Below are 16,949 nucleotides of genomic sequence, written 5' to 3'. Positions count from 1 at the left end.
TTGTCATGGGGAAACTTTCCATTGAATGTTTCGGGTTATTGCTTACATGGTGTGTCATTTAATCTAAAATTTCAGGTATTTTTGAAGGCAATTAGCAGTTTATAAGGAGTTTTTGTTTGTTTTTTAAATATTGAATTGGATCCTCAAAACTGAGGAGCTGATGAGAGTACTTGCCTCTTGCAAAATCAGGGCCCTTATGTGAAATTCAAACTTGGGCAGTACCAAATTGGACTTGACATGGACTAAGTCTGAAGAATGCTTTAGGCTGTTGCCGGCCTCCTTGGATTGAACTGCCCCTGCCTGGGCATGGAGCCCTGAGAAGGCTGGATCCTAGGAGTGCCTAATATCTATTTTCTGCATGGGCAGGCAGTAGTGTCTTTTCATCTGGTATCAAATGGGAAGTAAGGCTATTGATGCTTATCTTTCTCTTTGATTTGTTCTCTCTTAAGTTCAAGAAGTAAACTGAGGTGCTAAATTTGAAATTATTGGAAAAGTGACTTAAATGAAAAGGTGCCTACAAAGTAAACTTTTTTTTTTTTTTGAGTCCAAAGTGAAATATGCTTACTATATTTGCTCCCTGGATGGCTTAAACCATCTATTTTTAAGGACTTCTAAAGAAATCATTTCCTCAGATTTGGGGGAAGATGGCTTGTAAGAAAGATGGTTTCTTTCTTAATTTAAAAAACTGCATTAGGGCACCTGGCTGCCTCTGTCGCTAGAGCATGCAGCTCTTGATCTCAGGGTCGTGAGTTTAAGCCCCGTGTTAGGCACAGAGCCTACCTTAGAAAAAAATCTATTTGCATTAAACAATGCTGGCTGATGGTATTGGGGTATGTGGTGGCAAATTTCTGATATTATCGTTGCTTCTTCGCGTCCTCTTTGTGCTCTTGGCTTTTTCATTTTCTCTGTCTCTGTCTCTGTCTTTCTCTCCTCCCCACCCCTTTTCGTCCCTCCCCTCTTCTGTGTGTATTGCTGTATCACATTTGTATGTGAGATATGAGCTGCTGCAGATTCTGTTTGAAATGAGGCAGGTCGGGCAGCGCAGGTGGCGCAGCGGTTTATCGCCGCCTTCGGTTTATCGCCGCCTTCGGCCCGGGGTGTGATCCTGGAGACTCGCGATCAAGTCCCACGTTCCACGTCGGGCTTCCTGCATGGAGCCTGCTTTTCCCTCTGCCTGTGTCTGTCTGTCTGTCTCTCTCTCACGCACGAATAAACAAATAGAATCTTAAAAAAAAAAAAAAAAAAAGAAATGAGGTAGGTCATAAACAATCTTCTCAAGATTCTAGAAATGGATGAAGAGACCTTAGGAACTTCTAAACCGATCTTTTTCTTTTAAGTGAGTAAACTGAAGCCCATAGATGTTACAGTGCGAGTCCCGGTGACCTGTTAGTGGCACTACCATTCCAAATGAAGGCTAAGCTTCCCCTCACTGAAGGAAGGCTGAAACCCATTGTAACTTGAAATCTGGGTCATCGATGTTTTTTGAAGTAAGTGACAACCAAATGACCTTTAGAAAGTAGCTCATTAAAACTCTTAAGAGGGGATCCGGGATCGAATCCCGCATCGGGCTCCCGGTACATGGAGCCTGCTTCTCCCTCTGCCTGTGTCTCTGCCTCTCTCTCTCTCTCTCTCTCTCTCTCTTTCTCTGTGTGTGACTATCATAAATAAATAAAAATTAAAAAAAAATAAAACTCTTAAGAGGGTCTTTTGGGCCCTTGTTAATTTTTTTTCCATCTTACTATTCACATGAAATGTATAATCTGTAGCAATTTAATTTTAAGGACTTAGGAAATAATGTGACCACTTTAGATTACACATAAAATTTTTGTTACCTGGGGATCCCTGGGTGGCGCAGCGGTTTGGCGCCTGCCTTTGGCCCAGGGCGCGATCCTGGAGACCCGGGATCGAATCCCACATCGGGCTCCCGGTGCATGGAGCCTGCTTCTCCCTCTGCCTATGTCTCTGCCTCTCTCTCTCTCTCTCTCTGTGACTATCATAAATAAATAAAAATTTAAAAAAAATTGTTTTTGTTACCTTACAGAGGGCATTGGTCTTGTTGTCAAGTAGACTGGGGAGACCTTGGGTCGTGAGGCTCTTGACCCAGCTTGTCCAAAAGATGTCACTGGAGGCTCTTGATCTCATCAGGAGAAAGACTTCAAGGACAGACACAACACAGCAGTACAAGTAGGAAAGTTTGTTGAAGCAGAAGTATGCTCTCAAGATTGGGAATGCTGGCAGGCTCCAGGGAGAGTGGCACCCACTAGATCTGGGTTTCTGTCCACACCCAGCATGGAGCCCAACACCGGGCTTGAACTCACAAGCCTAAGCTTAAGACCTGAGCTGAGATCAAGAGTTGGATGCTTAACCAACTGAGCCACCCAAGTGCCCCTGGGTTTCTGTCTTAACAGCTGTTAACAAGAGGTTGGAATATTTACTACTTGAGGCAGGGATTTCTTGGAAGCCAAGCCTTCTCTCCCATATTTGGTCAGGGGTTTCTTGTCCTGGCACTGGTAGGGAGGAGATTTAGAATGCTAATGTAGTATAATGAAGGAATAATGTGAACCTTGGCCTACTTTGTCAGCCATCTTGGGCCTGTCTGGTTTGATCCGGTTTCTTGTGGTTTTTATTTTGGAGTGCTGCCAGGACAAACCTCTGACTTCCTCTTGGTTGGCTGAGACTTCCTCTGTGCTGGCCTCCAGGCATCCTATTAGAACCTAACTAACTGTCACAGTTCTTTTCTGGGAAATGATAGGCTCACTTTGTTCATTTTTGAGGAAATTTCTGCCCTATACCCAGATCTGAATAATCATAGTTTGTTAGTTTTTCTTTCAAGTTAAAATGATATTCTGTGAGAGAAACTGCTCAGTCGGCCTGCAGATCAAATAAATGGTGGCGTAAAAGCTTTCCTTGAGACAACCATTGCACTTTGGTGTGCCTCAGAAATACATTACACATACCCAAGAGCCAACATATACTAAAATTAATTTTTATGCAGTGACTACCAGTGCCTTGATTTTGCTACCATTTGGTGCCACTCTCTTGGTTCATGCTAAGGCACCAGCAGTTTTAATCACCTTTGGTTGCATGCAAATGTCATCAAAATGAAAAGCAAATAATGTGTTAGTATTCTGAAAATAGGTTTGACCTCTCAAGCCTCCTGAAAGAGTCTGTTTCCTCAGGATTCCACAGATCATACTTTTGAGAATCTCTGGTTTAATGTATGCCTACAGTTTAAATACTTAAAATGTTTCCCTCTAAATTAAAGCAAACCCATTATTAGAGCTCAGAGAAGTTAAGTAGCCTGCCAGAGTGTCACTCAACAAATGCTGGAGCTAGTAGGATTTGAAACTCCAGAGCTGGGGTATGGCTTCTACTTCTTTCCATTGTGCTCTTTGGCTGCCTACCGATTAATAATTGAGAGGTCTTCTCAAGATAATAGAGCAAGATCTTTCTGGATAGGAGGAAAATCAGCCAAGAAGGCTATGTATATATTTTCTCTTTATCTTGTATCATTTTTTTTTTTTCCTCCAGGACTTTGCTGAACTTCATAGTTCTAATAATTTGTAGGATCTTAGACTTTCTAGTTATACAACTTCTTTAAATAATGGTAGATTTGTTTCTTCCTGATGACCTTTACATTTCATTTTCTTGCCTTAGTATGTCAGCTAGGGCTTCACAGCAGTGTCATTTAGAACCACTAAACACTTGAGTTTTTAGTCTTACTGACTTTAGAGAATGTTCCCAGAGTTTCGTAAATAGGTTACCTTTGTTCCTAAATGAGACTGGTCCTCAATTTTCTTTTCTTGCAAACCTATTACTTACTTTTTTAAACGTCAAGGCTGTATCAGTTTCAAGTGAGTTGAATACTTTCTCTTTCTATGGGCTGAAAGCTTTATTTATGTATTTATGTACGTATATATGTAGGCTCTGTGCCCAACATGGGGCTTGAACTCCTAACTCTGCATTCAAGAGTTGTGTGCTCTACAGTCAGGTTCCCCTAAGTGTTTTTTAATGAGATGAGACTTACCTATTTGTCCAAATTTTGTAAAGCTCACTTGGAATCTAGCCTGGATTTGGCGACTTTTTTTTTTTTTTTTTGCACAAGTAGATATTTGCCCCTGTAATTGATTTAATGGACATAGGAATATTCTGAATTTATGATTGTTAGTTGGTTGTGGTAATTTTAATTTTCATAAAAAATTGTCTGCTCTAAGTTTTTAGATATTTTTTTAAAAAGATCTCTACAGTATTTGTGATTATTCCCTTCTTTTGTATGACTTGTGTCTTTTCTTTCTTTTGTGACCTCTTTGAGAGGTCATTTTCAATGCTTTACAAGAAGCCAAATGTTGGCTTTTTCTTTTCTGTTGTGTTTTCTCTTTTACTTTTGTGGTTATTTTCTTCGTTTTCTTTGCTTGCTCTTGTTATTTTCCAACTTCGTTGGTTGATGCTTTTTCCTCCTTAATTTTTAGTGTTTTCTAATAGATGCATTTATTTATTTATTTTTTTTTTTAATTTTTATTTATTTATGATAGTCACAGAGAGAGAAAGAGAGAGAGGCAGAGACATAGGCAGAGGGAGAAGCAGGCTCCATGCACCGGAAGCCCGATGTGGGATTCGATCCCGGGTCTCCAGGATCGCGCCCTGGGCCAAAGGCAGGTGCTAAACCGCTGCGCCACCCAGGGATCCCCTAATAGATGCATTTAAAGGCTATATATTTGTCTAAGTCTTGTAGGATTTGAAGGCAACACCTTTTTCTTTGTTCAGTTCTGTTGTTTTCTTTTTTCTTTTATTTGTTGTTGTAGTTCCTCCTATGTCCTGGATGCTAGCCTTTGGTTATATACAGAAGTCATAAACACCTCACCTCCATGACTTGCCTTTCTGTTCTCTCAGGTGGCTTTTGAATGTTCTTGAGTTTGATGTGGTCAAATAGAATAATCTTTTCACTTATACCCTTTCCTTCCTGTGAGGATATAAGATATTCTTACAATCTTTTCTGAAGATTAGTTACTTTAATCTCATATCTAAGTTAACAATCTATCTGGAATAGTTTTTTTCTTTTGTTTTTGGTATGGTATGAAGTAGGAGGCCAGTTGCACTTTTCCCTGCTTGACAAGACTTTTTACTCGAACCTCTTCACAATGCCATTCTGTTCTAAATCAATTGTCCAGAAATGTGGTGTTGTGTTTCCAGATTCTGTATTCTGTCCTTGTGTTCCTGGGGAATGCTCAACTAGATCATGCTTTGTCATTATATTCTTGGATTTGGTTTGTTAATACTTAATTTGGGATTTTTACCTCTATGTTTGTGGTTTAAACAAACTTTTCATTTTCTTTTTTAGTTCTGTTCATAGCTAGTTTTGACTTCAAAATTACAGTAGGCTCATAAAATGAATTAGAAAGTATTTCTTCTCTTTCTTTTCTGTTGAAGACTTTCTGCAAAACTGCCTTTGAAAGTTTGATAGAACTTGCCTGTAAAACCATTCTAGGGTAGGAATTTTCTTTGGGGGAAAATTTTTAACCACAATATCAGTCTTTGTAAGATTATTTTAAAATGATTTTTGTGTCTTGAAGGTGTGTTTTTTTTTTTTTTTTTTTTTTTTTTAAGTTTTAACTTTTTAAAAATTATCTCTACACCTAGCTCAGGGCTCGAAGAATATACAACCCCAAGATCAAGCGTCACATGCTCCACCAACTGAGCTAGCCAGGGTGCCCGTGTGTCTTGAAAGTTTTGATAAGTTATCTTTCCAGGAAATTGTTCATCTATCCATATATTCAAACATATTGGCATGAAGTTGCTAGTGATATTCTCATCTTTATAGGTTTTTTTTTTTTTTTTTTTTTTTTAGGTTTTACTTATTTGAGAGAGTGGAGAGAAAGAATGGGAATGTGGGGATAGGGGCAGAGGGAGAGGGAGAATCAGACTCCCCACTGAGCAGGGAGCCTCATTTGGGGCTCTGTCCCAGGACCCAGGGATCATGATCTGAGCGGAAGGCAGATGCTTAACCAACTGAGCCACCCAGGTGCCCTGCACCTCCTCAGTTCTTCGCCATCTCCCCTTTCTTACCAATTCCTAACCCGCTTTCACCTTGCCCTCTGGAATCCTCAGTCTGCATTACATAGATTGAATTGTGTCCCCCAAAAAGAATATATTGGAAGTCCTAACCTTCAGCACCTCAGAATGTGACCTTATTTGGAAATAAGGTCTTTATAGAGGTTATGAGTTAAAATGATACAATGAGAATAGGTACTGATGTCTTTATAAAAAGAGGACATTCAGGCACAGGGGGAAGACTTAAGTCAAGACACATGGAGGGGAGTGGGGAGGTGGGAAGCTGGCCATGTGATTGGAGGGCTGTGTCTGCAAGCTGTGGAAGGCAGCTCACTTCACCAAAAGCTGGGAGAGAGACCCGGGGCAGAACGTGCACACAGCCCTTGAAGGGAACCAGCTCTGCCAGCACTGGTATTTCAGACTTCTGGCCTTCAGAGCTGAGAGGCAGTGCATTTTCTGTTGTTTGAAGCCACCCCGGTTGTGACAGGCTGAAGAAACTGACACAGGCAACTTTGTCTCATAATGATGTCTTCATCTTGTTCTTTTGGAAAGCTGGCAGTCCTCTCAGCATATACCTTTCCCCTGAAGCCCTGGCAAGCAGTGGTAGTTTATTTCCACAGGCCTGCCACTGCCCAGAACGGTAGGGAAGGATCCTTCTTACTTCTCACTGACACTTTCAAGCTATGCTCCCTTGCTCCTTCCTTGTAAGACCCCTCCCCCACAACTTTGAATTTCATATTACCAAATAGCCAATCAGTCGCCCGGTTATTGCAGTCATCTTAGTGATTTCTGGATCAGACCTCATTATTTTAAAAATTTTAGGTCCTGGTCCATTGTCACCATCTGACACTACTACTTGATTCTTGGTGATTTCAGAAGATATTTAAACGGGCCTTCGGTAGCCTGACATTTCTGTTCCTTGTATCTTTTTTTACAGTAGTGTTATCTTCAGCTATTCAGTCCTGTGGTCATATGTTAGACCTTGACATTTCCAATCATGGAGCCACATATATAATCTCAAATTCAGAGTTAACTACCACCTTCTACCCTTTGAGCTCACTTCCACAGTCCCTTCTTTCTCCTGTCATTTGGCCCCTGTTTTGCTTTTATTTCTTTTTTAAAGATTGATTATTTATTTATTTATTTATTTATTTGAGAGAGAGAGAATGAGCTGGGGGAGGGGCAGAGGGAAAGAAGCAGACTCCCCACTTGATTGCAGAGCCTGATTCAGGGCTCCATCTCCCCACCCTGAGATCTTGACCTGAGCTAAAATCAAGAGTCAGACACTTAACTGAGCCACCCAGGTGCTCCATCACCCTCTTGAACACATTTTTTTTTTTTTTTTTTTTTTAAATCTTCAGCCAGTTTTAATTTCCATGGTCAATCGCTGTATTGTTTCCTTGCATATATCCTGGTCTCTCTTGCCCCCTCTTGCTCTATTCCTCTCTCATCTTTTTTCTTTTAGCAAAACTGTAACCCTGATTAAATGTGACCCTTCAACCTACCTTAACCCACCTAAGCAGCTGAATGTGGTCTAGAAAAGCATTGAATGGCTCTTGCCTGAAATTCACAGCCTCAGCATTCAAGTATATCCTTCAGTGGCTGTGCCCTGTTGTTCCCATAGTGGCCTCATCCACTGCTCCCCACCCCCAGCACTGGAGGACCCCAGGACTCCTCTTTGGAATTCTGGCCAGTTTCTCCCCAAGCCTGCTTTTCATTCATTGAGTCCCTTTCTTGGTACTTCCTTCCACAGACTGTACTGGCTGAGATGTTTTTCTTGATGAATTTAGGTATGGATATCTTATATTTATCCTGTTTTAGTTATTTGGCTTCATGAACCAATGGATTGGTATGCTTTATCACTTCTGGAACTTGCTCAGCCTTTAACTCAATAAAAATACTGCCTCCACAATATTTTTCCCTCTTCTGGGGTTTCAATTCCATGTAAAATCTTCTCACTTTGTCCTTTCTCTTTTGCATTTTCCATCATTTCCCTCTCTGCTGGCTTTTGAATAACTTCTTTTTTACGTATATTCCAGTCTCCTTATTTACTCTGCATTTCTGTCTGAGCTACTATTAAAGCTAAGTTCTTAATTTTAACAATTTTATTTTCCAGTTCTAAAAGTTCTGTTTGTTTCTTCTCAGCTTTGTTGGCCCTTAAAATTTCCTCTTCCTTACAGATCTTTTTGGGCTAGTCTTTTATTTCTTTATAAAGTTAATAAGCATAATTTTATTGTATGAGTCCTAATCTAGCATCTGAATTTTTTGAGGGTATCAGTCTGTATCCAATTAGGAAAATAGAAACCGTTTAGATCTTTCAAGTGGAGAAAGATTTGATGAAGTATTTGAATGCAAAAGTGCTAGAAGGATTTGAGGGGTGAGGAGGCTTGTTACCTGGTTGCCCCTGGGCTAGCTGCTGGAGGCATGGCTGCTGCTGCCCAGAAATTTCCTGTAGCTGCAATCTGCAGTTTCCTGCTTCTGTCTTTTCCTACTCCCTTTTAATTTCCCACCAGCGCTTCCCTTGTACAATTTAGCTAGCCTCCAGCTGGCAAGAAGTCTTGTTATGTAGTTTCAGACATTGAACCCTCTGCAACAGAGGCAGAAAAGAACTGAATACCAACAGACAGATCTGGAACTGGGAGTATGCCATCTGTTGTTTTTGCTGTTGGTTCTTGCTCCCAGAGTCTTGTTTGTCTTTGTGTGCCTGGTTATTTTTGGGTACTGGCATTTCAAAATTACTTGTAATAATTTGAAGCCTTGAGAAGCTTTTCATTTGCTTGTCAGATCCCTGGGAGCTCTACCTGTCGGGGATATGGTATTACAAAAACAACTGAATACTAGAACTTTCTTCAGGTTCAGCCCAGCAGAAATGATGATCTTAAATTACCTAGACACCTGGTTTTTCATTTTAGCAATAATTGATTATTAGTGCTGCAGTTGGTTTATTGGTTCAGCAGGCATTTGAGACCCTTTGTGATAAATGCTGGGGTAAGTCAGTGAAGTGAAATAAATTTGGGGCATTGGTTATATACTTCTGGGGTGATACAAACTTAAGTCCTGTGTGCTGTGGGGAGGTTATGAGCTTTGTGGGTAGATAGAGCAGCACAAGGGAATTGGGAACATGGATGAGAGGACTGCATTTGTCATGCTGTCTCTGAGAAGGTGACATTTAAATGAAGTGAACAAGATGGACGTCAGAAGAATAGAGTTAAAAACCCAGTGCCAGGGCAGATGCCTTGAAAAATGCAGGATGGGAGGCTGATGTGGGGGACAAGGGCAGTGAGGGCAAGTAGTGGGAAGAAGAACAGAGTGAGTGGGGCCTGGAAGGGATCCTAAGAGAAGGTGAGCGGAGGGGGAGTTCAGAGGAATGAACTGATCTGGCTTCTGTTTGAGGAGGGTCACTGACTGCTGTGTTGATTGGAATGTATTTTCTCGTGAAGTACAAAAGTAATTGGAATTTCAATAGCAATGATCTTTTTTTTTTTTTTTTTTTAAGATCTTATTTTTAAGTAATCTCTACACCTGACTTGGGGCTCAGACTTAACAACCCAGAGATCAAGAGTTGCATGCTCTACTGACAGAGCCAGTCAGACACCTCTTTTTCTTGTCCTTTAAATGCTTACATATATATGACATAAGAATATATATGTTTTTCATGAAGAGAGCTGTTCTAAGTCTTAAAGTACCATTTTATTTTATATTATTTTTAAGATTTTATTTATGTGGAGGGGAGGGAGAGAGCACAAGCAGAGGAAGAGGGAGAAGTAGACTCCTCACTCAGTGGGGAGCCTGATGAGGGGCTTGATCCCAGGACCGTGAGATCATGACCTGAGCCCAAAGGCAGATGCTTAACTAACTGAGCCACTAGGCACTGCTTAAACTACCATTTTAAAGTCACCTAAGAAAAAATAAAAAATAAAGTCACCTAAGAAGTTTCTATATCTGTCACAAGGTTTTATACATATGCCACCTAGGTGACCTCTAGGTTGTAGTGCTGAGAAGAGCTCTAGAGGAGGGTTGGGCACCGTCGCTAACTGTGTGTTTATACTTGTTTGTTTTAGTAGTGTTTGAGTTTCCAAGTATAAAGAGAACTAGTGGGTCATTAATCTGAATAATCAGTCCGGTGCTTTAATAGAGTATATTCAGGGAGGAGGGAATGCAACGCATGCTTTCTCTCTCATCTCATTCATTTCAACATTTTGTTTTAAATTGATTAATTCAAATGGGCTAGCCAAATATCTTAGTTAATAATGGCTTTGTAGAAATAAAAAAGGAAAATAAGTAATTCAGACAAACCCTTGGTCTTCATGTTGATATAGTAGTTATTCATTTAGATTTATTTATTATTATTTTAAAAGATTTTATTTATTTATTAGAGCAAGAAAGAGCATAAGTAGGGGGTGGGGAGAGGGAGAAGGAGGCTCCCTCCCCGCTGGGCAGAGAGCCTGATATGGAGCTCAATCCCACACCCCAGGATCATGACCTGAGCCGAAGGCAGATGCTTAACTAACTGAGCCACCCAAGTGCCACTGGATATATATATTTATTTTTAAGGATTTTATTTATTTATTCATGAGAGACACAGAATGAGAGAGACAAACAGAGGCAGAGGGAGAAGCAGATTCCCTGCAGGGAGCCTGATGTGGGACTCGATCACAGGACCCCAGGATCTTGACACCAGCCAAAGGCAGACGCTAAACTGCTGAGCCACCCAGGCATCCCTGGATATATTTTTTTAAAGATTGATTGATTGATTGATTGATTGATTTTAGAATGATCAAGTGAGCAAGCATGGGGAGGGGGGGGTGGCAGGGAGAGAAAATGTGGAGCAGACTCCCCGCTGACATAAGGTTCAGTCTCTGCTGAGATGACCTGAGCCAAAATCAAGAGTCAGTTGCTTAATCACCTGAGCCACCTAGGCACCCCTCATTTGGATACTTTGTTATTATTTTACTTTTTTTAATTTTTTTTTTATTTTACTTTTTATTGAGGAATGAACATAGAAACATTATCAAGACACAGATGTAAGGCCAGTGATTTATCTCAAAAACAAATATCGAGGGCAGCCCCGGTGGTTCAGTGGTTTAGCGCCACCTTCAGCCCAGGGCCTGATCCTGGGGACCCGGGATCGAGTCCCGTGTCAGGCTCCCTGCATGGAACCTGCTTCTCCCTCTGCCTGTGTCTCTGCCTCTCTCTCTGTCTTTCATGAATAAAATCTTAAAATAAAAAAACATACCAATAAACTCATACATGGGAAAGTAAAAAGGTATAGCTGCTTTTGGAAAGCCATTTGGCAATTCCTCAAAAAGTTAAATAGAGTAACCATATAACCTAGCAGTTCTACTCCTAGGTTTATATCCAAGGAAATTAAACACATGTCTACACAAAAAATAAGCAAGTGTTCATAGCAGCATTATTTATGATAGCTAAAAAATGGAGATAACCCAGATGTCCCACAGTGGATAATCAGAATGCAATGTGTGCATACATAAGGGAATATCATTCACCTCCAAAAAGGAATAATGAAGTGCTGATACATGTTACAACAGGAGTGGACCTTGAAAACTTATTAGGTAAAAGAAGCCAGTCTCAAAAGGCCAGGTGATTCTATTTGCTTTACATGTTCAGAATAGGCAAATGCATAGAGACAAAGTAGATCACTGCCAGGACTGGGGTAGGGTCAGGGGATAGGGCTGAGGAATGATTGCTAATGGGTATGAGAGTTCTGTTTGAGGTGATGAGAATCTTCTTAGATTAGATAGTTGTGGTAACTGCACAACTTTGTTCATATACCCAAACCCATTGAATTATACACTTTAAAAGGGTGAATTTTTCTGGAATGTAAATTATATTCTCAGTTGTTTTTGTTACAAAACAAAATAAACACATCCATGTATGTTTGGGTTAACAGAGAATATAGACAATGCCCTAGAAGATCTCCCCCCACCATCCGTCCTCCCAGTCCGTGCCCCAAGTTATTCTCGGGGTTAAAAAAATAGCAGCTGTTTCTACTGCTACTGTTTGCTGCTCAGAAGAAGCCATTGTTTTAGACTAAGCAAGAAGCTTTATGCTCTCTGCATTTGCCAGGCTTTGCAGGGCACTTTTTGTAAAGTACCATTTTAATCAAATGCTTCTTTTTGACTTTATGGTACCAATGTGACCACCTTTCAAAACAGGTAGCTTTGCACTCTTGACTTGCTCTTTTTTTAAGGTATATATATATTAGATCTTTTGCTTAATCAGTAGCATGGACTTTATTAAGTATTAAATACTTCTTTATCTGCCTCATCGTAGCTGCTCCGCCCTTTTTTCCCATAGTCACACTAGAGGTATGGGTTATTAATACTATCTTTAGGGGAACTAGAAAACATTAATAGTTCTTTTATTCTCCATGATGTTTTTGAGCTTAAATTCTTATTTATTTATTTATTATTTATTTATTTATTTATTTATTTATTTATTTATTTATTTATTTATTTAATGCTTATAATCTTTACATCCAACATGGGGCTCGAACTCACAATCTCGAGTTCAAGAGTTGCACACTCCACTGACTTGAGACAGCCAGGCACCCCGAGCTTAAGTTTTAAAAGAAACTACACTTATGTGTTTTTATATGCTTTTAAATATTTTAAACTCAAAGTAAGGTCAGTGTTGATTCTTTTGCCTTTCAGCGATGTCTTGGCATTGCCCATTTTTAAGCAGGAAGATTCCAGCCTTCCATTGGATGGTGAGACTAAACACCCACCCTTTCAGTATGTGATGTGTGCTGCAACCTCGCCAGCAGTAAAATTGCATGATGAGACACTCACTTACTTGAACCAAGGTGAGTATGGCTGTATCATGTGTTTTTTTTGTTTTTTTTTTAAGATTTTATTTATTTATTCATGAGAGATAAGAGACGCAGAGACATAGGGAGAGGGAGGAACCGGCTCCCCCCCCCCCCCCCCCCCCCGAACCAAATGTGGGACTGGATCCCGGGGCTCCGAGATCACGCCCTGAGCTGAAGGCAGATGCTCAATCACTGAGCCACCCAGGTGTCCCAGCTGTGTCATGTTTTGATGTAAGAATTGAGACGTAGCTGAAGCATTTTGGCAGCTTAGTTTACGGGTAATAATTTGAAATTAGGTTATTTTTCTTAAATTTGGCCACTTTAGTTAACAAAACTTAATAAGCATTTACTGTTGATCAACAAAGTAATAGTTTATGGAAACTGATTTGCATGAAGAGGGTCCATGGAACAAGATTTTTTTTTCCTAAAGATTTTATTTATTTGAGAGAGAGAGAAAGAGAGTGTGTGCACACATACACAAGATGAGGAAGGGGAGGAGCAGGCTCCCCACCAAGCAGGGAGCCTGATCAAGCAGGGGCTTGAGCTGAAGGCAGCCACTTGATAGAATGAGACACCCAGGTGCTTCGGTGAAACAAGATTTCTTACAGGGTTTCTCAGACAAAATCCAAAGGAGAAGCAAGTAAGAAAGGATGTCAGTTATTTTTAGGAAGATTGGTTTTAATATGGAACTTGAGAATGAATCAAAAATCCAGTTAACAAGGAACTTGGGTCTCAGGCTGAAGCAGGTTTGTGCTGAAAATAGACAAGCTGCATCAAGACAGTTGTGGCTAAAATAAACTGTGTTAGGTTTTGTCTACACTTTATGTCTACATATGTCTAGATTTTTTCTGTACTTTATGAGAATAGGATGTTTTGGCAATATGAAAATGAGAGCTGGCAGTGTGGAAAATAGAGATGGAGAATTTACTGTTGGAAATGAGAAGAGATTTTTTTTTTGAGGTGCTCTTAGCGGTTTGGGCATAGGCCAATGTGACTGACCAAATTAGAAATACTTTGTTACATAGCTATAAATTTGTTGGACACACATAGTGAAAGCATATTGCACCCTTATATTTTAAAATAATCTGAATTTTTATTCTTATAGTACATTCTCTCAATGTAGAAAGATTGGGAGATATGCCAAGAGGTAAAGCTGGAAATTGACTACGGTTGCATCCCCACACGATAACTAATTTTTTGTTTTAGGTGTATTTTCCTATGTGTATATCTACTTTATTTCAACAGAATTGGAATTTTTTTTTTTTTTTTTTTTTCAGAATTGGAATTAACATCTGTTCACTTAAGAGCGTATTGTGATTATTCTTCTGTTAAATAGATCTTTAATTCCTTGAACTTTTGGAAAGAGCTATGGATTTTAGACTTGTGATTAGTTTTCTGAAATGTGGAAGGATAACTTATTATAGCTTTTCATTTAATATATAAATTTCAAATCTAGGCAGCCCGGGTGGCTCAGCAGTTTAGCGCTTGCCTTCGGCCCAGGGCGTGATCCTGGAGTCCCGGGATTGAGTTCCTCTTTGGGCTCCCTGCATGGAGCCTGCTTCTCCCTCTGCCTCTCTCTCTCTTTCTCTCTCTCTGTGTCTCTCATGAATAAATAAATAAAATCTTAAAAAAAAATTCAAATCTATGAGGTTTTACTTCAGGTTATTCTACCATAGCACCTATACAATACCCTAACCTTGTCAACATTGTTTGGGTAGGCGTTCTGTGTCCTATTTGAAAGAACCTGAAGTTTGTAGGCCAAGACTTGTTTTAGATTTTAAAATATCTGAAGAAACAGTGTAGGGGCATGGATATTCACTGTAGCATAATTTCTAATGACAAGGAAATAACTTGCATTTCTCTTACTTGGGGAAGTTCTGTTACATGCATACCATGGGATAAATGAATGCACACACACACACACACACACACACACACACCCTGTTTAAAGGAACGTGTTGGAGATATCTGTCCTTTGGCCTGGGGAAATACCCATAATTTATCACTGTTATTAAACTGGAAAGAGATATCTAATGTTGGTAAAAGTTGCAGTCTACCATCTGTAGTAATGATGTATTAGACTGACATTTGCTTAGTGCTTATGTATGAAATAAATATATATATATGGAGTGGTATATATATATATACACATATATATATATGTGTATATATATATATATATACACACATACACACACTAAGTACTATACATGTGTTATATAGTTTCCACAGTAACTCTAGGAGAAGTTCAGGGGTACCTGGGAGGTTCAGTTGGTAGAACGTGACTTTTTTTTTTTCTTCTTTTTCCGAGAGAGGGAGAGAGAGAGAGAGAGAGAGCGAGCGAGCATGCATGCATGCAAGGTTGGGGGAGAAGGAGAGGAGGAGAGAATCCTAAGCAGGCTCCACATCTAGCACAAAGCCCTACAGGGGGCTGATCTCATGACCCTGAGATCATGACCTGAGCCAAAATCAAGAGTTGAATGCTTAACAACTGACTACACAGGTGCCCCTGAGATAAAACATGTGACTCTTGATCTTGGGGTCATGAGTTCAGGCTTATTTAAAAAAAAAATCCATCTTACAGATTTATAAAATAGCTGACAGCAGTTGATTAACTTGCTCAGTTCATACTGAGCTTGGTCAAGCTTAGATTTGACAAAAAATTATTGATGCATATAGTGGTGTGCGCAAGTCTTAAGTGTGTAGTGCAGTGAATTTTTACGTATATTATTCCCTCGAAACTACTATGTCCAGTATTTCTAGCACGCCAGCAAGCTCCCTTGTATTCCCCTCCCAGATGATACTCGAAATTGACTGTAATTAGTAAAAGTGCAGGTGATTTTCTTGCACTTGACTCTGGTCATTGCAGTATTAATGATGAATCTTTTCATGGTTGTAGAATTGTGTTAGTTTATCTTTTAATTTCTTTGTCTTTTAAGAAAAAAGTGGAAAAGTGAACTGCAAATGTAGAAATATTTTTTAAAAACGTATGAATATTGAGGTGCCTGGGTGGCTCAGTTGGTTAAGCATCCATCCAACTCATGATTCTGGCTCATGTCTTGGTCTCAGGTTATGAGATCAGGCCCCAAGTTGGGCTCCCCACTTGGCAAGGAGTCTGCTTCTCTCTCTCCCCCATTCTACCCCTTCCCTTGCTCGGGCGTGTGTATATCCTCACTTGTGCTGCATACGTTCTCTTTCTCTAAAATAAATTGTTAGAAAAGCCTATTTGAATAACCTTTAAAAACACATTGGAGTAATTAAAAGGAATTATTTTATATACCTTTTATTTTTATTTATTTATTTATTTTTAAAAAGATTTTATTTATTTATTCATGAGAGACAGAGAGACACAGGCAGAAGGAGAAACAGGCTCCACGCAGGGAGCCTGATGTGGGACTCGATCCCAGGACTCCAGGATCACTCCCTGAGCCAAAGGCAGATGCCTAACTGCTGAGCCACCTAGGCATCCCTTTTATATACCTTTTAAAAAGGAACTGTAAAACCTTTATTATGTGTGTGTGTGTGTGTGTGTGTGTGTATATATATATATATATATATATATATATATATATATATAGTAAGATTTTATTTATTTATTCATGGGAGACACAGATCGAGAGAGAGGCAGAGACACAGGCAGAGGGAGAAGCAGGCTCCATTTAGGGAGCCCGATGCAGGACTCGATCCTGGGTCTCCAGGACCATGCCCTGGGCCGAAGGCAGGCGCCAAATAGCTGAGCCACCCAGGGATCCCCAAACCTTTATTATAGTACAGGAGTATCAAATATACGTATTACAATGTCATTCTTTCACAGATGTGGCTCCTAGCATTTTTCACTTTGACAAAGGTTCTGGACCCATGATTTTTCATGAATCCACTAAAATTCTTTTCAGTAAGGAGTGGTTCCATAGCTCTCTCTAGAGCCAGGCAAGATTTGGCCTGGGTGAGATGTGGGTTGAGTGTCTTTCATCCCACCTCTTTTAAGCTGCAGAAGCAAACAGATCCAGGCTCTTTCAGCATGGTGTCTTCAGGTGATAGGGCTCCCTTTTCAAAGGGAACATTCTCAGGA

At 40.0% G+C, this 16,949-nt stretch overlaps 1 protein-coding gene across 3 annotated transcripts in view; it reads left to right on the top strand.

Annotated features, from left to right (window-relative positions):
• The window catches only part of UBP1 (upstream binding protein 1), a 52,985-nt gene that overhangs the window by 1,765 nt on the left and 34,271 nt on the right, over positions 1-16,949 (top strand). For all 3 annotated transcript variants that reach the window (XM_077865935.1, XM_077865936.1, XM_077865937.1), the window contains exon 2: positions 12,723-12,874. In XM_077865935.1, the coding sequence (XP_077722061.1) occupies positions 12,723-12,874 (152 nt within the window). The remainder of the gene's footprint in view (positions 1-12,722; positions 12,875-16,949) is intronic.

This window comes from Canis aureus, chromosome 22 (genome assembly GCF_053574225.1).
Source record: "Canis aureus isolate CA01 chromosome 22, VMU_Caureus_v.1.0, whole genome shotgun sequence".
Taxonomy (NCBI): Eukaryota; Metazoa; Chordata; class Mammalia; order Carnivora; family Canidae; genus Canis; species Canis aureus.
This window is presented reverse-complemented; position numbering and strand designations above follow the sequence as displayed.